Source organism: Terrapene carolina, unplaced genomic scaffold (genome assembly GCF_002925995.2).
Source record: "Terrapene carolina triunguis isolate 2854851 unplaced genomic scaffold, T_m_triunguis-2.0 Scaffold714, whole genome shotgun sequence".
In the NCBI taxonomy this organism is placed as follows: Eukaryota; Metazoa; Chordata; order Testudines; family Emydidae; genus Terrapene; species Terrapene triunguis.
Window position 1 is genome coordinate 13,848,893 of NW_020665065.1, and position 20,999 is coordinate 13,869,891.

The 20,999-nt window shown below is 50.3% G+C and overlaps 1 protein-coding gene across 1 annotated transcript in view; it reads left to right on the top strand.

Moving 5' to 3' along the window:
• LOC112104185 (kazrin) overlaps positions 1–20,999 on the top strand; it is a 400,475-nt gene that overhangs the window by 364,491 nt on the left and 14,985 nt on the right. Inside the window, exons 10-14 of the mRNA XM_026659996.2 lie at positions 8,935–9,140; positions 9,952–10,070; positions 13,200–13,431; positions 15,028–15,129; positions 16,205–16,371. Coding sequence (XP_026515781.1) covers positions 8,935–9,140; positions 9,952–10,070; positions 13,200–13,431; positions 15,028–15,129; positions 16,205–16,371 — 826 coding nt within the window. The remainder of the gene's footprint in view (positions 1–8,934; positions 9,141–9,951; positions 10,071–13,199; positions 13,432–15,027; positions 15,130–16,204; positions 16,372–20,999) is intronic.

Below are 20,999 nucleotides of genomic sequence, written 5' to 3' on the forward strand. Positions count from 1 at the left end.
CTCCCCCCGTCCCCGACCATCCGCCAGAACCTCCACCCCATCCAACCACCCCTGTCCCATGACATCCAACCGCCCCGTGTCCCATCCCCCAGGACCCGCCACCCCTTATCCAACCCCCTGGCCCCCTTATCATGCCGCTCGGAGCAGCATGTCTGGTAGCCGTGCCGCGCTGCCCAGCAGGAGCTCGCCGCCCAGAGCCCTGCCCGCACGGCGGCATGGCTGTGTGGGAGGGGGGAGAGCAAGGGAGGGGCTGGGGGCTAGTCTCCCCGGCCGGGAGCTCAAGGACCGGGCAGGACGGTCCTGTGGGCCGGATGTGGCCCGCGGGCCGTAGTTTGCCCATCTCTGCTATAGAGGATAGGAGTGCACTTTATGGCTGCTTAAAAGGGAAAGATGGCTCCAACCCTAAGTCAGACCAGTGATCCAAACACCCCAGCCTTGAAGTTTGGACCCAAGCTCCTAACTGAGGGTGAAGTTCTGTCTCTGGTTTACAGTAATGTTTCAGAAGGTGGGAATGGGCGACAGGGGATGGCTCACGTGATGATTCCTGTTCTGTTCATTCCCTTTGGGGCACCTGGCACTGGCCACTGTCGGCAGACAGGATACTGGGCTAGATGGACCTTTGGTCTGACCCAGTGTGGCCGTTCTTATTCCTAATCAGGATGCTCAATTCAATTCAGTCTGTGGCCCTTTGGTGATACACCTCTACCCCGCAATAACGCGACCTGATATAACACGGGTTCGCGTATAGCGCGGTAGCAGCGGGGCTCCGGGGGCGCTTTAAAGGGTCCGGGACGCCAGCTGCTGTGGGGAGCCCCGGGCCCTTTAAATCCCGCTGGAGCCCTGCCACCGCTACCCCGGGGCTGCGGCAGCGGGGCTCGCCGGCGATTTAAAGGGCCCGGGTTCCCCGCAGCGGCTGGAGCCCGGAGCTCTTTAAATCACCGCCAGAGCCCTGCCGCCCCTACCCCGATATAACGGGGTTTCAGCTGTAACGCGGTAGGGATTTTTGGCTCCCCAAGACCATGGGGTAGAGGTGTAGTTACAGCGCTTAGATACTATGGTGATGAGTGCTATAGAAAAACCCGAGAGACGTGGCTTGATGCCATCCTGCTGAGCTGAACCGTCCAACAGCATCATCTACCCAGACAGCCACTAATCTCATTAGGGCACTCAAGCATATATTCTGTGTCTTAAGAAAATGTTTATTGCACATATGCATTCCCTCGCCTTTGCATCTCCCGGGATGTAATGCAGTCATGATTACAGGCCATTGGCTTTTGGGACTTGATGGAAAGCAGAAATAAAGACCTTCTTTTATGATAATACAAAGCATTAAAATAGCAGTAGAACATTTGCATTTTAAAAGCTTGTTAATAGATAAATTACCGTCTATCAGGGCATTTTTGCTCGTCACGCCACAGTAAGGCGGTGTCAGCACTTCCAGTAGGAGGCAGCTTCGTTATTTCTAGAGTTTATCACTTTGATCACAGACTAAGAGGAAATCTGTATAAAGTTTTATCAGCTGGAGATTACTCAGAAGAGAGTTTAAAAAATGAGGAAGAGTTTAAAAAAAAAAAAGCTAACCCATCGCCTGGCATCATTGCTTTTGGTGCCTCTAAATGACTAAAAATCACCAGCATGCTGAGGTTTAACAATCACCACATCTGTCAGCAGAATGTTGCTGTGAGCAACTCTCATAGCCTGACTGAAGCATTGGAAAGTTCTGTGGTTTATCCGCACTTACCCCAAACCCCTTGGGTATAAACATTTCTCCTAACTCTGTTTACCTCCTATTTGGGCTAGACCAGAAATACTCTACAATAGCTTCCTGTGTATTTTAGGCCCTGATCCTGAAAAAGCTTATGCCCTGATCCTGCATTTTGACCCGAGTGAGCAGACAGGGCTCTGTGCAGGTACAGTAGTCTCCCCGCGTGGATGACAACACGTGATCAGTGCTGTACACGCATGTTTAACTTCGGTCATGTAAGTGGACCCATTGAAGTCAATGTGTAAGTGTTTGCAGGGTCAGGCTAATGGTGCTTTTAGTTTCCAGTCCCAGAGGCAACAATATACAAAGGCATCCCAGATAGATCAATACATCTTCCCACTGCTGTGTGTTAGTGACTAGGCCGCCCTCTTTCTGAGACTGTAGCTGGCTCTGATAGAAACACAGTCAGAATGCAGAAGCACTCGGAGGAGAGCTAAGGGAATATTTAGCAGTAACTCATTCCGTGAGTTTAGCCTTCTTTGGAAATTGCCTGCGAGCGGCTTGTGATTCTCTCAAATCCTAATCTGCTCTTTAGAATTAAATGCCCAGTACTCTAGGTGAAATTCACCCTGCAGAGATCTAAGACCAGGCCTACGCGCCACTTTAAGACTCAAGTGGCATTCCGACTCTCTGAATAATTCTTAGTCCTAGGATTGCCAGGCATCTGGTCAACACCACCGTTAAAAGTCCGGTCAGCAACGCAGCGGGGGCCTGGGGCTAAGGCAGGCTCCCTGCAGTGCCCAGAAGCCACCACCAGGTATCTGCGGCCTCTAGTGCAGGGAGACTCTGCACACTGCCCCTACTCCGAGGGCCGGCTCCGCAGCTCTCATTGGCTCGCAACCGTGACCAATGGGAGCTGCGGGGGAGGTGCCTGTAGGCGGGAGGGCAGGACGCAGAGCCTCCCTGGCCACCCATGCATCTAGAAGTTGCAGGGACCTGGCGGCCGCTTCCTGGGAGCCGCAGTAAGTGCCACTGGGACCCCGCACACCAAACCCCTTCCCGCACCCCAACCCCCTGCCCCAGCCCGGACTCACCTCCCGCACCCAAACTCCCTCCCAGAGCCCACCCCCAATACCCTGCCCCAGCCCTCTCCCACACCTCAAACTCCTCATCCCCAACTTCACCCCAGAGCCCACATCCCCAGCCGGAGCCCCCAACCCCCTGCCCAGCCCGGTGAAAGTGACTGAGGGTGGGAGAGACGGGGGGGGGGAATGGAGCGAGCGGGGGTGGGGTCTTGGGGAAAGGGCAGGGCAGGGGTGTTCAGTTTTGTTCAATTAGAAAGTTAGCAACCCTACTTAGTCTGCAGCTCATTTATGAGGACTAGGGTTGCCAACCCTCTCGGTTTCATCAGGAGTCTCATGGAATCAGGCTCTATCTCCCTGAGGCTATTGAAGCCAAACTGAGAGATTTTAGGTGCTAAAAGTCCAGCTCCCTGCCTGCCGTGGCCCCGTGCTGCTCCCAGAAGTGGCCAGCACATCCCTGCGGCCCTGGTGGGGGGCAGGGAGTCTCCGCGTGCTGCCCCTGCCCCAAGCACAGACTCCACAGCTCCCATTGGCTGGGAACTGCGGCCAATGGGAGCTGCGGAGGTGGCGCTTGCGGGCCCGGGCAGCGCACGGAGCCCCTTGCTGTCCCCAGGGCCGACAGGGACGTGCCGGCCGCTTCCAGGAGCAGCACGGGGCCAGGTGAGGCAGGGAGCCTGCCTTAGCCCTGCTGTGCCGCCGACCTTGAGCCACCCCAGGTAAGCACCTCTTGGCCAGAGCCTGCACCCCACACTCCCTCCTGCACCTCTACCCCAGCCCAGAGCCTGCACCCCTCACCCCCTCCCACACCCCAATCCCCTGCCCCAACCCTGAGCCCCCTCCAGCACCCAAACTCCCTCCCAGAGCTTGCACCCCACACCCCCTCCTGCACCCCTGCCCCAGACTCAGCCCGGAACCCCCTCCCACGCCCCAAACCCCTTAGCCCCAGCCCAGAGCCCACACCCTGCCCCAACCCAGTGAAAATGAGTGAGGGTGGGGAAGAGTGAGTGATGGAGGGAGTGGGGCAGGGCCTGGGAGAAGGGGTAGGTCAGAGGCAGGGCCTGGGGGGAGCAGGGCAAAGGTGTTTGGACATGAGTGATTAGACGGTTAGCAACCCTAATGAGGACCCATTGGAAGAAGTCAAATAAAATTAATAATCTGAGATGCATTTGTCAGGTTATATGGCATTGTTTCTATTTCTTGATTGGATTAGTATATAAAGCAATACATTCTCAGCCAGACCTCTCCCCAGTGGATTTTGCCACCACTGGTGCAGGTGAGAGGTTGTTTAAAGGGCACCCAGAAGTGTTATATTCACAGACAGCTCTTCCTGTTTTCCTGGATATATCTTATTAGTAGCTCTGCAAAGGCAAAGCAGCAGACAACCACTGTGGATGTGTTACAGGGAATTCACACCCTTGCAGCAAAAACACCTTCCTGAACAGCTAATCAAATTCACACCAACTCTACATTCCTTGCACTACTAACACAAAAGCACACGACAAAAGCAAATAACGTGTCAAACAAAACCAGCCAAATTTTCTCAATTTCAAAACACTGATGTTTTTTTGTTGAACTTTTGACAGAAGAAAAAGCAGGAGGCGTTTGTCACAAAAATAAAATCAGTCTGGCTTTTTTGAACAAGTACAGGACAGGAAACAATTTTCCACATTTTGATGAAAAATTGATCAAAGTTTCAACCAACAACAAAGACATTTTCATTACCATTTTTTGTTTGCAAAAAAAGTGTTCCCTTTATTTAAAAAACAGATCAAGTCACAAATAATGGTTCGGTATCTTTCCCATTATTCAGAATTATAGGTTGTGGTCCCAGTCCTGAATATACTTAAACATATGCTTAACTTTACTGCCATAAATAGACCCATTGAAACAATGCAACTATTCACATGCTTAAAGATTAATGCAGGACCTGCACCTATATCTAGGGTTACCAGACAGCAACTGTGAAAAAACAGGACGGGGGTGGGGGGTAATAGGCGCCTATATAAGAAAAAGTCCCAAAAAACAGGACTGTCCCATTAAAAACAGGACATCTGGTCACCCTACCCCTATATGAGTTTCAGCAACTACAGCCACAGTCCTATAAATATTTATGCATATGCTCAACTTGAAGCACATGAGCAGTAGCACTGAAGTAAATTAAGCCCATGCATATTTACAGGATCAAAGCCTGTTTTTCAAAGATCACAATGTATTCTTTAGCCTGAAACTGCTACCAAAAACTTTAGTTTTAGGGGGGGAAAGTACTACTCTTTCATTGACAAAGCCAACACCAAAGCAATAACTTTACAGGTAATAAACTCAGCACTTTTCCCTTTTTGCAACCACATGGTTTATTTTGCAAATGTGGGCTGAAGCTTTTTGCTAAATGACATAGTGTTGCCCACTCCTACAGTATCTGGTCCTTTTTTTTTTTTTTTTTAAAAGAGTCCCAGCTCCTGGACTGACATGATTAGAGAAGAATCTTAGCTTTCCATATTTTTTTTTTTTAAAAGGCTAGAAACTCCCTACATGATTTCACAGAAGAATTTGCAAATGTGACCCGAGTGCCCCCTTAAAGGCTCAACACAAGGCAAAGAAAAATAAGCCCAATTTTTCTTAAAGCTGCTGATTTTTCAGTGAATCTCATGCTTTTGGCATTCTGATTCATGACCTTTTGAATGCCTGGAGTTAGCACCACTGTAATCCCTCATTTTCACAGAGCCACCAGTTCTGACTATTCCTCCTGTAATTGAGAGCTGACTTTTATTACTACTCATCATCGTAATGAACCTTTAATTAAAAGAATGGCGCCTACCTGCAAATGTAGAGCAGACCCAGCTCCCTGTGGAATGGTTGTAGGGAGTTCAAGCCACAGAGTGCTTCCTGCTCTTCTTCCCCGATCATCTATCCAGGCCTACAGGCAGCCCAGATTTAAAGAGACCGAGGACAGCAATGCAAAGACGGGAGTTTTTTCCCAGCGTTGTGTAGAAACCCAGGTTGCATTGAGAGCGGCACGGTGTGCCAATGTGCAAATGCAGACACGACTACTGCGGATACCCAGGCCTTTACTATTTGTCGGACAAATGAATCAAGGAGACAGCAAAGGCATTGAAGCCATTGATTCAAACCAGGCCCCGAACCTGCCAGCTGCTCCCCGCAGAAGCCCACTGACTTCAACAGAGCTTTGCACAGGTGCAGGAATCCACCCACTTACAGGATCAGGGTCCAAGACATCACACTGTAAACTTACCCATAGGCAGAAGGTCCAAGCTGAGAGTTTGCAATGCACTCACTCTTCGAAGCCACTTCCCCTCTGCACTGGCTGTATTAGTGCTCACACACAACACCTGTGCATCATATTCAGTGGCCAGCTCATGCTCACAGCCCACCTGATAGCTATTGGGGAAATACACAGGCCACCCTATCACTTCCACCCTGTGTGCTGCATGCCAATCCTATGTAGCAATACAAAGCGTGTCCCTTTCTTTTGGTGATTTATTGAACACTTTTAAAGAAGAGGAGAAAGGGATTTTAAGTGTTCCCCTCAGCTCATTATAGGAAGGACAAAGAAGACCCAGCTGAAAGCTGGAGGAAAGGCGAAGGAACACGTCCAATTTGCACACCGAGGAGCAACACTGCACCTGGAAATGCAGTTAAACTAGTTAAGTGCATCATGAAGAATCACACGGTAAGAGAGAACCATTGTCCCCTATCAGGGAACAAGGAACCTTGAAAACAAAGCAACTTTGAAGCTGATACCTAAAGCGGCGCTTAGTGCCGTCTGCTGCGTCACTGCAGAGCTTCTGCCTACAACCTCGGCCTGCTGGGCTTCCCGCTACGGATTTAAAGCCCCAGTAATGACGACTGCAATTCAGCTCTGTACAGAGGAGCCGGCACAGGGCCCATGCAACACTGACAGCCTGCCTGAGCCCTGTTGTGAGGCCTGCAGTTTGATTCGCATGGGGCAGAGGTTTGTACGCCCTCTCTGCACAGGGGGTATGAAAGGCATCCCGAAGTGCACTGTCAGCAGGCCTCAGGTTTGGCAACCGCCACGCAGGGAGGTGGAGGGATGCAACTGTGCGGGCGTGAGGTTGGTCCCACAGCTCCAGCCGACGTCAGCCAGACAGCAAGTGCTCAGCCTTGCGGGATGAGGCCAGGAGTGAAGAATACAGGATGCCCATCCAGCCACGTGTAGGCGCTTCCGACGGGGACCTGGGCGGCTGCGCCTAGCGAGGCAGCGTGGGGGTATGATGAGCTGAGCGAGGCACGGCATGGGGTGGGGAAAGGGGCAGGCGAATGCCCCCATCTCTTGGTAAAGGTCATTCGTTCTCTTCTTCATTGCCGTGCATTGATCTGGAAGGTATTTTTGAGAAGCAGGCCATATTCCGAGCCCATGGGCTGTGGGGACACCCCCTGTGAGTTATTCCTAGGGACTCCCATCCCCGCCAATCTATCCTCCCCCCCTATGTATCCCATCAATCTGCTTTGCCTAAGATTATGGCCAGAACACCAGTCAATGCACAGTGCATCAAACCCTCCCCTGCCATCCAGGGTATGCCAATTGCAGCCTCGCCTGGGGTTTCAGAGGTCCCGAAAGCCTGCTCAGCCCAGCCTGGAGCCTTTCCTAGCTGATAATCAGCCTGATGGATGGGCAGCTAATGCCCTACTGCGTGAGTGATCCCTTGTGCGTGATCTGTCTGTGCCTGTTGGCGATATGTCTCCTTGCAACAAGCAGCATTTGCATTTCCCTTCCAACCAGTCAGTTCTTTTCCTCTCCTTCCAGGAGCCCGGGGGTTTCCCTGCAAACAGAGAGAGGAAGAGGCTGTATGGTAGCCCGGTCAAGTAAACAAACCTGGGTCCCATTCCGGCAGCGTTTGGATTTGGCTGCGCCCTTGGCAGTGAGATGGGGAGCTGACCAGGGGCTTAGCACAGCTCCTCCTGCCTCTGCTGGGATGGGGACACAAGCTGAGCCTTCATCGCAAGCCACACAAATAGAGCCTGCGGCCCTGCACTTCTGGAGCACCCAACAGACTCCGGGGCTTGCCCGTTCTCCCCTTCCCGCAACGGGACTAGCGTCAACTCTGCCAAATGCCCCCTTCTAGAAGTGGCAGTGGGGCTGGTGAGGGAGACGGAGGCCCCTGACCCCCCTGCTCTGGCAGCGTGGGCCATGCTTGCCTGGAGCCTTGTAAGGAAGGTCCAAGAGGGAAGTCCCCATCGGTCTCACCTAGTAGAACAGCTGCCGACCAACCAAGGGGCTGGTGCTGAGAGATGCCGCACGCCCACAACACCCATTGGTTTCACCAGGCAGGGGAAGTGTCCAGCCCCTCTCGTGACCTAAGGAGGTGCCGGCACGAGAGTCTGCATCAGTGATGGGCAGTAGATCCTGGACAAGCCCACTCATTCCGGCGCCCAGGTGGCTGACTGTGCCGAGTCGCCCCATTTTCCTCCATCTGGCTCTTACCTCTTGCAGCCACAAGAGAGTCAACACTGGTTCCAACTTTAATTCCAGTTAAAGAGGAGACGGAAAGGTTAACGGTCAGTATGTCAGTGCACTGCCTGGCTCCCTATGGAGACATCACTGGGCAAGAAGATCTTCCGTAAAGGGGCCAGGGCTGAAATTGCACCAAGAGGGTGGGAAGATGATCTGCCCTGATTAGACACTGGCTCAGGGCAAGGTCGTGGTAAGAGAGCTTTCAATCCCAGCCATTGTCGCTCAATGCTTCCTACTTCCTTCCAGTACCGGCTAGTGGCGCAATGTGACGTGTCCCCCTTTAGTGGCTGGTCTACATGAGGGGTAAGAGCCTACTATTGCTATCTGCTACTGGAGTTACGGCTTTGGCTCAAGGCTTTGGTACTCAAGGTCTGAGGCTCAAACCCTGCTGATGACGAGGCAGGGGGTTGTAAGACAGGTAATATTAGCAGAGCTGAAGTGCTGGCCAGGCCAGGGTTCTTCAGGTTCCAAGAACAGTGACGTGTTCGCATCAGCCTAAGCCATGAAATGTTATGTCTCCAGCAGTTGGGCCAGGTTTCTGGAGCTAGAGCCGTCAGGGGAGATTTTGGAATCATTCCTAGCTGAAGTGTTAGATCCCCGTGAGCTCCTTGGGCAGGGAGCCCAGCCGCATTTCCACCGTTTGCTTTGTGTTCCAGATTCCGACAGCCTTTCCAGCCCAACCCGCCTAAGCCTCAGCCTGTCTGAGGGGGAGGAACAGATGGACCGGCTGCAGCAGGTGGAGCTGGTCCGCACCACGCCCATGTCCCACTGGAAGGCGGGCACTGTGCAGGCGTGGCTGGAGGTGGTCATGGCTATGCCCATGTATGTCAAAGCCTGTGCGGAGAACGTCAAGAGCGGGAAGGTAGGAGAGCAAGCTACGTCTCTGCACTGGGGTGTCTGCGCCATTGGTAGCAATCTGCTGTCCGTGCCAAAGCACGGGATCCCAAACAACCCTCTGAGTGGCGAGGGGCTTCCAAAGCCAGAACTGGGGCCACGTGTCCCAGCTCTACCCCATCCTCACTCGCAGCCAAGTTGTTTGGTGGGAAAAAAGGATTAGTTAGGCCGAGGGTTCCACAGTTAATGCAGGGGATTGTTATGTCTCTCTATGCCCTCCGATTGGCTAGCACGACCCGACCTGCTCTGTCATCCCCCACCACACGCAGGCTGGGCACTGCTGGGGTGAGAGCCTTCTCCCCTGCAGCTTCTGCCATTTGTAACAGTTTTCTACCTCGTTGCAAAGCTCAGCTTCCCCTCTTTGCCCTCACCCACTGTTGTTAGTTAATCTCTATTGATGTTATTTTTCATTGGTAGGCTTTTCTATGATGCGCTTCCCTATAGGATGAATCATTTAATTCATCCTCACAGTACCTCTGCAAGGGTGGGAAAAAATCATTATCCCCATTTCACAGATGGAGAAACCAAGGCACAAAGACTAAGTGCTGTGCACGAGATAACAGAGGAAATTTGTGGCAGAGCCGAGAATAGAACCCAAATTGCCTGGGCCCCAGTCTACCACTTTTAACCACTTCTTCTCTATAGTTTTGTTAGTTAACGCTGTAAAGCATTTTGGGATCTAGTTTATAAGAACCCATACCGCATACTGCATTGCTGTTCTGTAAGTGACCAAAGTCAATGGCTGAGTTTTGTTGCTGGTTTTTTTTCTTGGAGAGCAGATGTTGCTCAGTTTGAGTGATGAAGATCTGGCGACAGGGCTGGGCGTCTGTAGCTCCCTTCACCGCCGCAAACTCAGGCTGGCAATAGAGGATTACAGGGACGCAGAAGCAGGCAAATGGTAAGCTCTTCCTGTGGGCCTCAGAATCCCACTTCCTGCATTCATTGCGTGTGTATGCATGCTTGTGTGTGCACACACATGTCCATGTGTGTGTATGCACATGCCTGTATGTATGTGTACACGAGTATTAATACATACATGTAGTAGTACATACATGTGTATTAATGTGTGCCTGTTTGTGTGTGTGTATTTACATGTTATCCTCAGAAGGCAGCCAAATTATCTGGAGAGGGGGAGAAAAAAGAAAGAACAAGAGAGAGGAAAAAAACAAATGTCAGGGAACGATTCTTACTGCTGTGCTCAGTGTGAGAGAAAACTCACTTTAACAAAACTGACACTTCTGTTTTGCATAATTACTTCCTTCAGTGACGTCCCCATCATTTTTGCTCGGCTAATTAATCAACGCTAGCGTGTGGTGCTGCTCCTCACAGAGCCGGCCTGGGTGATTAAAAAAAGAAAGAAATCAAACTGTCTCCTGCATTTAAAGCCACAAAACCAACAACAACATCAACGCCCCGGTGAGCTTTGGGAGTGAGCCTGGCTAGCAATTCAGCAAATGACCCCAGTGGAAGCAAAACCAATAGCTGTCAGTCTTGTACTTGGTAGTATTCAGTGTTATGGAGATATCTCCTCTGTTCCCTAGAGTAGGATTTAAAACAAATGAAGCAGACACATGCCTAGAAGACTCCATTCCCAGGTTTTACATAAGGCCCACCAAGATAGGACAGGTTACACACTTGAGAGCTATAGGCAGGTTGGATGGATTGAGTGAAGCTGCTATTCTATCTTCACCTTCATACTAGATCTTAAAGCATTAAAACCAGGTTCTGCATTGTCCGGGACTTAGTCACGACTATTATATCCTAGAACTTTGTAATGGTTGTTGGCTGCATTGTATTATTCAGCTTCTCAGACGGGGGTTGAATTGCGAACAACATGCGCCTACAGTTTTCCATTCCTAGCAGAGATTCATTATTTGCCAGGAGTGGAGGGAAGCACAGGGTCGGATCCATACTCAGGGCAGGCACAGGGAAGGCCCCAGACTCAGGGGCGGGACCCATCCCCTCTCTGCCAATGCAGAGGACCCCGGAGAGGGCGAAACTGGTGCTGTTCTGCTGCTCAAGGGCGGATGAGATTTGGGAAGGCTGCAGCTGCACGGGACCTTTGCACCTTGCACGGCCCAGAGCTGAGCCTCTAGGAGTGGGCCAGGGGGAAGCAGTTGTGGGTCAGGGGATCTCTACGACATAGATCTACTGGCTATTGTACCTGTGCAGATCACTGGGGCTGGAGCCCCAGAAGAGTCTAGCCTCAGATGTGCAGCTGCTCCTCTCCCTGGGGACAAGCACACCAGATTGTAGCTCGGCTCCCTGAGCTGGGTGTTGCTTTGCAGACTCTGTCTGTATAGAACTGTCATACCAGAGCTTAGACACGGCTAGTGCTTAACTCCCTTGTGACTGGCAGCTCCAGGGCTGCAAGGACCTGGCTTTATGGGAACAGATGACTCTCACAGAGGAAAGCAATGACAGACATTAACCATTTGTGAAGGGCTATTTCCCCTGCTTTTTTAAGTGTTTTTCATTGTTGCCCGCCAATGAGATTCGTTCTGGGAAAACTCTGTCTCCGCAGAGTAAGAGAGAAAAGCAGCTAGTCAACAGAGCATGCTGTAAGCGACTCTTGCGTTTCCTTGCCAATGTTAAGGGAGAAAATTGGAAAGATTCCTCTGCTTTGTGGCCGGGCTTTCTGCTCAGTTTCTGCTTTATTAGAAACTTCAGAGCTGGGAATAGGGATGGCGAGGCTAGATTAATTAATCCTTTAATTAATTAATCTATTTAATGATGTGGAGCCAACTGCCACAGCAGCTGGGCAACTCCCATCTAGTTGTAAGTGAACAAACACAAATCTGTGCCAGCAGATCACAGGTGTGTCTCTAAGGAAGCACATGGGGTTATAGAGCTGTAAATACACAGGGCACGCATCGTGAGAATCAGGCTCGGAGTTGCCTGTTTCTTCCATCTGTAATGGGTGGTGGTTTGAATAGTGTCATCAGTGGAGGCCGTTAGTGATTAACATGGAGACACGTCTCCTGGTGCTATGACTTGCCCCTGTTTCCATTCCCTGACAACATATAAGGCAGACATGAGAAGCATGCAGAATAGGGTGACCAGATGTCCCGGTTTTATAGGGACAGTCCCGATATTTGGGGCTTTGTCTTCTATAGATGCCTATTACCCCCGACCCCCTGTCCCAATTTTTCATCCTTGCTATCTGGTCGCCCTAGTGCCGAAATGTATGCTCCATTACAGCAATTCTGGATTTGCCTGTCCCATTGAAAAAACCATGCATCCCGGTGTGCCCCACCAATGGTCTTCCATGCTGCAATGCTGCCATCCTGTGGCTAGCTGGTGAGCAGCATGGGTGTGTGCCTTATCTTTCTGTGGCGGCGACTCCACGGATTCCTTTAAAATTATTCAATTATGATCCAATTATTCAGGCAAACCTGGATAATTGCACCCACCTCGTATTGGCATTTGTTTCAAAGGGGGAAAGTCACAATAATCAACCCAGCACCAAACCGTCAGCGCACTTCCTGCTTGGTTTTTAAATTTAGGGAGCAACAACAACTTTCCCTGTAGACGTTAAAGCGTACATAGAATCCCAACAGTGATTTAGGCCCCGATCCAGCAGAAGACTTAAGCACGTGCTTGGCTTTATGCATGTCAGTGTTCCCACTCCAGCCAATGAAATCTCTAGAGAGACTTTGCAACAGTGGAGAATCACTATAACGGAGCTGTCATGCTTTTTGCCTGCCCAGAGCTCATCCCTAACTAACATTTGCTACACTGCCACCCCTTCTCTGGCATGCCCCCTAAGCCAGGTGGAGGTGGGATCTGCTGGGGCTGGAGCTAACCCCACTAGCCTTATACCAGTGGGTAGTTCTCCTCCACAAAGGAATATTCCAGTGGCATAAAACTCAGTGGCACAGAGTGACTAGTGTGGACCAGAGAATCCGGCCCATTGCCTGCACAGCCCCTGTGCAAGGTATCTGCATGATTTTTAACACAGGGTAACAGAAGCGTCATGCACTTTGATGACCTTCCTTACACCTCCTGTCTTCCTTACGCTCCACAGCTTGTCTAAAGCCTCTGAACTGGATCACCACTGGGTAGCCAAGGCCTGGCTGAATGATATTGGGCTGTCTCAGTATTCCCAGGCTTTCCAAAATCACCTCGTGGATGGAAGGATGCTGAACTCGCTGATGAAACGGGACTTGGAGAAGTACCTTAATGTGTCTAAAAAGTTCCACCAGGTCAGCATATTGCTGGGAATAGAGCTGCTTTTTCAAGTCAACTTCAGCAAAGAGGTGAGACGAGAAATGGTTAAAACAGGCGGTTTGGTGTGCCAAACGATTAGCCTTTCATAGAATCATAGAATATCAGGGTTGGAAGAGACCTCAGGAGGTCATCTAGTCCAACCCCCTGCTCAAAGCAGGACCAACCCCAACTTTCTATCGCTCCAGGCCAGTGCAATTCCTCTGAGTGCTCTCCATTCCCAGTTCCTGTCTCTAATAAATCAGTTACACTGGGGACAGTGCACCCTCATCTCCCATTGGCCTTCTTTGATAGAAATAGCCGTACCATGCAGCAACTCCAGGGAATGGAGATTTCAGAGTTTGTCAACTCTGCCGGAGCAGCCCTCACCTCGGATTACCATACGTCCGGGTTTTCCCAGGCATTGCCTCTTTTTTGATCCTCCGCCTTCCCTCTGAGCGGATTATGGGATGTTTGGGATTTTTGCAGAGCGGTCGTTGCCACTCAGAAAAAGCCCTGATTGGTCCACATCCCAAATGGTCCCTCCCTGCATCCACAGCTGATTGGTCCATTCCACTGCAGCCACACCTGCCGGATCCCGCCCATCCAGGCCCCGGCTCCCAGTCCTGGGGAGAGGGTTCTGCAGGGAGGCGCTGACTGATGGTTGGTGGTGTGTCCTGGGCTTGCACCAGCCTCCTGTCACCAAGAGTGGGAGCAACACTGCCCCCCACCTCAAGAGTGAAGCTGCAGGTATCCACTCCCGCACCCCCAGGAACCCCTCCCAGTACACACACACCCCTCCCGCACCCCCCAAATACCCCCTCCAGCACCCCCAACTGTACACTCCCTCTGGCTCCCTCTACCCCCTCCTCCTCCAGATCCCCCACCCTCTGGCAGTGTCCTCTTTTTGGGAACCTGAAATATGGTAACTCTGCCCTCTCCCCACGAGGCACATCCAAAACTGAGCCAGTAACAAAATAACCCCTTAGCTTGGGTGAGGAAGGGGAACGAAAGGGCTGCACTGAACTCTGTTGTTGGGAGATTTGGGAATTGCTCAGGTAATGTTAACCCGTTTTGCTTCCCCAACAGCAAATGATTCTTCTTCTTAGACAGCCGAACGGACGGATAGGTAGATACGATTGTTGTTTGCAGTGTTGTAGCAGTGTGCGTCCCAGGATGTCAGGGACAAGATGGGTGAGGCCATTTCTCTTATTGGACCAACTTCTGTTGGTGAAAGAGGCAGACTTTTGAGCTTACGCAAGTCCTGAAGAAGAGTTTTGTGTTAGTGGAAAGCTTGTCTCTTTCATCAATGGATGTTGGTGCAATCAAATGCCTTACCGCACCCACCTTGTCTCTCTAGATAGTTAATTACATAACAAAGTGAAATCCTAATTCAAGAATGATCCCTCCTGTTTGAACCATTTCTTATTGGCCTGGGTCTCAAATAATTTACTGAGCTGCTAGTTCCCTTCCTCCCCTCTGACTGGCCAAGATCCCAGGGGATGGGACTTCCGGATCTTAGGCTCTCCAAAGGCCGAAGAGGGCACAGCTCTGGTCTTTGTGGAAGATGTGAGACGTTAGGAGGGATCCGAATAAGGAGAGGGCAGGGCCTATTTTACTGTCAATAATGTCAGCGTCCTTGTGTGTAGGTTCTGCAAGAGCGGCGGGCTCGCTGCGAGACCCAGAACGTCGATCCGCTTGTCTGGACAAATCAGCGGATGCTCAAGTGGGTGCGGGACATCGACCTGAAGGTAGGACCTGCTTGTAAGGAAGTGGCTTGTGGGTGCCGAGAGGGGTATAATCATCAGGGAGGGGAAGAGTCTGTCTGGGCAGGGCTCAGTCTTCATCATTCAGCTCTCAAGTGGGCATCGGAAGCATCCGGTATAGAAATAGCTAAGCACCATGGACAGGGTACCTGGGGCATGGTGGTCATACAGGATAGAGCAGTGGTTCCCAAACGGGTTCGTGAACCCCTGGGGGTTCGCAAAATGTTACAGGGAGTTCTCGGGGAAAAAATTCCCTAATGGCAGACAGAGTTGTCCCTAGAGACCCTGGGCAGCTCGGGGCCAGCAGCCCGGAGCCCCTAGACTTCCAAGAGCTAAGCAGATCAAAGCAACCAGATCTATCACACTGAGGAGATTTAACCTTCAAGACTCCTTATAAGAAATGGAAAGGGAGGTGGATATTTTTTGCTGTTTTTAAAATTAAATAGGCAGCTTGTATTGTTTTTAAAATTGTTATGAAGAACAAGTTTAAGCTTTGTTGTAAGGTGTGTTGTTTGCCTGGACTGCTCAAGACCTGAATGCTTGTGTAGGAGGAACTCTTTGAGTTGGCTTCTTAAATACCTTCATGCTGTTTCACATCTGATACTCCTGATGAAACATAGAAGCCTTGTCTTTTAAACAGGTTTATTCAAAGTGATACAAGCTATGAAAGTGAGATCTTGGAAGAGTGTTGCCGTTTTCATAATGTAATAAAAATACCATAATGATAAATAATAATTAATAATAAATAGTGTGTAATAAGCATGTCACAAAAACAAATTTTATATTTCCAAGATCACTCTTTTATAATTTATACTCAGGTAAAGGAAAAAATCCCTGGAAATATTCATTTTTAAGAGGGGGTTCACGAGACTTGACATTTTAGTGAAAGGGGTTCACAGGTTGTTAAAGTTTGGGAACCACTGGGATAGAGAAACCCGTCTGCTGCCCAAAGCAGCTGCCACTGTGAATAGCACCTGCTGACTTCTTAGCATCTCCTAAGGAGGGGAGCAGAGGTGTCCTTTCTTGTCAGGTAAATCCGTGCTCTGGTTGTTGCTTTTAGGAGTATGCGGATAACCTGATGAACAGTGGCGTGCATGGGGCCGTGCTAATGCTGGAGCCCACGTTCAATGCAGAAGCCATGGCCACAGCTCTGGGCATCCCAAGCGGCAAGCACATCCTGAGGCGGCACCTGGCCGAGGAGATGAATGCCATCGTTAACCCAGACAAGTGAGGCCCTTTGCAGCGTTCGCTCACTGGCTCTCGGGGGGGGGGGGGGGGGGAGATTCCTGCCCCTTCTCCTCTCATGGACTCACTGGGGATGGTGCAGCTCTGCTGGGGATGTGGGGGACGGGATGGTGGGAACACAGCCAGGGAGACTGCAGCCCCCCGTCTGCCATGGTTCTGCTCTCTGCAGATGCAGGGAGGTTTGGGGGAAGGGGTAGGACTAAGAGAGGAGATGGGGGTAAGGCTGGCGGATCTGGCAAGCCACACATCCACCATTCACTCCCTTTCTCCCTGCATACAGAGGGAACAGTAACTGGGGGGGCTGCTCCAGCTTTCTGATGCAGAATCAGCTGCAGAGCAGCCTGGGAGCGGACTCCTTGTTAACCCACCAGCATGTAACTCTGGTTGGGCCGGATCCAAAGCCCATCAAATGAAAGTCATTGGGATACCTTCCCTGGACTTCAAAGGGCTTTGGGTAAAGCCCATTGCATGCTGGACATCTGCGGCCTGATCATTCTAGCAGCTCAGGAACAAGTCACACCATCCCAAAATGGAGTCAGTGGCTCCTGGGGACATCCTGGAAGGAAAGCCGTGGGAGGGGAGTGTTCCATTGTATTTCTTGCGTTGCACTGAATTTAAGAAGGAGGAATGCAGTTCCAAACACGGAGAGGCGGCTGCTGACCTGAACTCCTGTCAAAAGGACAGACCTGTTCAAAGAGCAGGTAATTCTCCAGGCAGCAAAAGCCAAACGGCCACTGAACTAGAAATCCTCTAAAGAACTAGAACAGCCAAAAGGGCAACACACCTCCTTCACTCCCTACTCAAGCACAAACCAGCCCGTGGGCCTTTCCCAGTAGGACAGAGTCTCAAGACGACGTATATATGTGTATGCAGCCTCCACAGAGAGCCATTCTTGAATACTGTACTAGGGAGGCGGGAGACGTCTGAGGAGGGCATAAGATGAAATTCACCCCTGTGCAAAAGGCCAGCACAAAACTCCAACGCTCAAGTCCCATGTACCATCATACATAGACCACCCAAGGCACAGCTAAACTCTAGGGGTTTAAGTGGGATTTGGGTGGTGAATAGGTCCTGTGTGGAAGCGCTGCACAGAGGTGATTTTCACCCATGGGGAGTAAGAGATAATTTTGCCAACTACATTCACCCCAATCTAAATCAACTGAGCCTTTATTAGAGCTAAAAATAGCCCAAATGCAGCAGGGGAGGGGATAACGAAGAATATTGATCTTTGCATGGACCAAAAGAGGGAGTCATCACCCACCCTTCCCCTGGTTCCTCTTCACTACAAAACTCTGCTGAGCACAGCCTGCCCAATGGACCGTCTGGGACAGAAGAGATGGCTCCTGTGCTGAGTCCTACCCAAGGATGTCTGAGGAAACCCTGGAATCCCTCAGGCAGGCTGATGGTTGAACTGGGAAGAGAGGCAACAGATATTCCATATCTCATGGGCAACTGCACCGCACAGCCTTGAAAAGGAGGCCTGGATTCTGGCCCCACCCAGGTGAATTCTGAAAGCACAGTGAATGGATGGGGATTCCCAAGGATGAAGCAGGGACAGGCAACCTAGCGTTGCACAGAGGCATCAGTAGGATATGGGCACCGGTGCCTCACTTATTGCTGCTACTCAACACAACATTTCTGTCAGCCCTTCCCATGATGCCATTGGCAAGCCAGCGGATTACCTGCTACCTCTCATGTTTGGGAGCAATGAAGTTAGTTATTGTCTACAGTGTTCAGTACCATTCCAGCTGAAATATCACCCTGGAGATAATTCTAACCACCTGCTTTTCTACCTTTGCACCCCAGGAGCAGGAGGAATTGTCCGTAGCGGAGTATTGGTGCCAGGGACAGTGTGGACTTGCTAAGAGGAAATTACATGGTGGGGCTTGGTAAATCAAAAAGGAATAGATTATCCTTTCAGCTAGGGTGACCAGATGTCCTGATTTTATAGGGACAGTCCCGATTTTTGGGTCTTTTTCTTATATAGGCGCCTATTACCCCCCACCCCCGTCCCGATTTTTCATACTTGCTGTCTGGTCACCCTACTTTCGGCTGCTAAGGATTCATCAGCATTCACAGCCCATTTTCATGTTTTTGGGAGCTGACCATGTTTTTGGGAGCTGTGTGCTGGTCTTTGAATTAAGTTTATTGAACATTTTTCATTATATTGAAATCATAATGAAGCTGTCTGTGCTATTTCCAAGCAATCTTGTTAATGTATCTTGGTGATATGTCTGTTTGTCATGTTTCAGTAACGTATTAAAATAGATAGGGAAGGAGTGTGTTCCGGTGGTGACAGCAGAAGTGGGAGTCAGGATTCCTGGGGGGCTACTCCTGTTCTGCCACTGACTCACTCTGTGACCTTGGGCGAGTCATTTAACTTGACTGTAAAGTGGCCATAATGATACTTACCTACCTCACAGGAGTGTTGTGAGAATTAATGTTTGTAACTTGCCTTGAGATATGCAGTTGACAGTGCAAAATAGCATTATAGTATGTACATATTTATATATATTAAACTGCTAAATAAATCATCAGGACAGTTCATGGCTTTTAAGACACTGGTTTGAGGAGGCCTCTGAGCAGAAGAATCCATCCATTGACCATAGTGCTCTCAATTCATCCCTCTGCTGTGGGTGGTCCTCAGCTGTCATTCAGCTGCTCACGGGCTGGGAACTCTTTAGAGGTTGCCATGTGAGAACGTGGAATGATAAAAAGACACACCACAGGAGCTCCTTTCACTTTCTATGGGGAGAGTCCTCTTCCCAGTGGACATTCCAGGAGCTTCCATTAGAATTCTCCAGTTGGTCTCTGCTGGTTCTTCCTGGTCTCTGTTGATTTCTACTGGCTGCTTATGTTTTCTCTTATAGATTCCAAGGCTAGAAGGAATCATTGTGATCATCTAATCCGACCTCCTGTATAACACAGGCCAGAGAATTTCCCTAAAATAATTCCTTGAGCAGATCTTTTAGAAAAACATCCATAGATTCATAGATTCTAGGACTGTTTGTTTGGGGAATTTGTGTTTTTTTTTCTTTCTGAAATTAACAATTTGTCCAACTCGACATGAATTCACAAAACGTTTCAATATTGCCGAAGCTGCATTTTTTAACTGAAAAAAAGTTTTTGTCTCAACAATTTCACTCGGCTCGAGTTCCGTTCAACATCTTCCTTGTGCACAATTTCAGGCTCTTTATAGTTTTTTTTTGTTTAAAATAAGGCTGTTGATGAAGAAAGTGATGATTCCCCAGCTACCCAGAGAGTTCTTCTGTTTGTATTGGATGTTTGTGCTTAGTTGGTAGTCCATTAACCTCTTATGTGGACCAGCCACTGGGGCTGGGGGCAAAGAGTGACATAGTGGTGACATGGATTGGCTCTTCAGTGGTATAACCATAAGTCGCCATATTACCAATATATATAAAACACAAAGCTCTTTTCTGTCTGGGATACCGCCAATCAACCCACCCCTAAGGAGAGGAGATCCTTACATGACTGGATCTCTCTGATCAGGAGTAGATGGGCCTCATCTAGGTAAAGTGCTACCTTCCATAACCCTGTACAGCAGGCCAGCACAAGGACTATGCACAACGTTAGTCTTGTACTGAGGTACATAGGTCTTATGTGGGCTGTCTGCATAGGAGTAAATTTCACCCAGAGGGAAGATGAATCTCTATCCCGGCTTCTAATCTATGGAACTGTTTGCTTTGCTCTGTAGAACCTTGCTATGATATTTGAGCTGCAATAGGCCTACAGTGGCTAAGATCTGTATCCAAATAAGGTTTCCTCAGTGTTTTATCATAACTCTCAACTTACTTTCCACCGCTTTCTCTCTCTCCAGCATAAGCCCTTGCCAGCCACCTGTTCCTAATTCTGCAAAGCTACATTAAACTTCTGTTCAACTCTTTCAATTTTCCTGTCGCTATGATACCACCTCAGTGCTTATCTCTCAGCCCCATTGTGTTAAAGTCCTGGATGTCATTTTCCAAAGCTATCTGCTTTCTTGATCGTCTGGCTTTGGCTTCGAGATCTCGCCACCAAGCACAAAAGAACCCTTAGGAAAAGCTACAAAAGTTCCTCACCCAAATCCAGACTGTGGTGATGGCAGCTAGAGCGTTTTCTTTCTTCTTCAGCCAAGTTACATTTCTGAAAGTCAGAAGTGTATTCAGAGCAAGAAAAAGCCTGAGACAGATCAGAGCCTACTGTGGAAACACCCATGGAAGGCTCAAGAAACTCCCTGGGGGTGACAGATAAGGAGCCCACTGATGGGGTGAAGGGGCAGCTCCTGGTCTCTGAAACGGAACCACCAATCTCTGCCACTCTGGTTCCACTCTTCAGGACACAGTAGCAACCAGGACAAATCCCAGCAGGATTTGCTACTTCATGGAAATCCAGTGGAGTCCACAGGGCCAGGGCTGGCTCCAGGCACCAGGCACCCAAGGTGGTGCTTGGGGCAGCACCTGGAGGGGGGCGGCGCGGCGCTCCGGCCGCCGGGGAGAGCGGGGCCACAGCCGGGCTCGCCGCCCTCCCCCCGGCGCTCTGGCCGCCCTCCCCCCGGCCACCGGAGGGAGAGCGGAGCCCCCGCCGGGGCTCGCCACCCTCCCCCCGGGGCT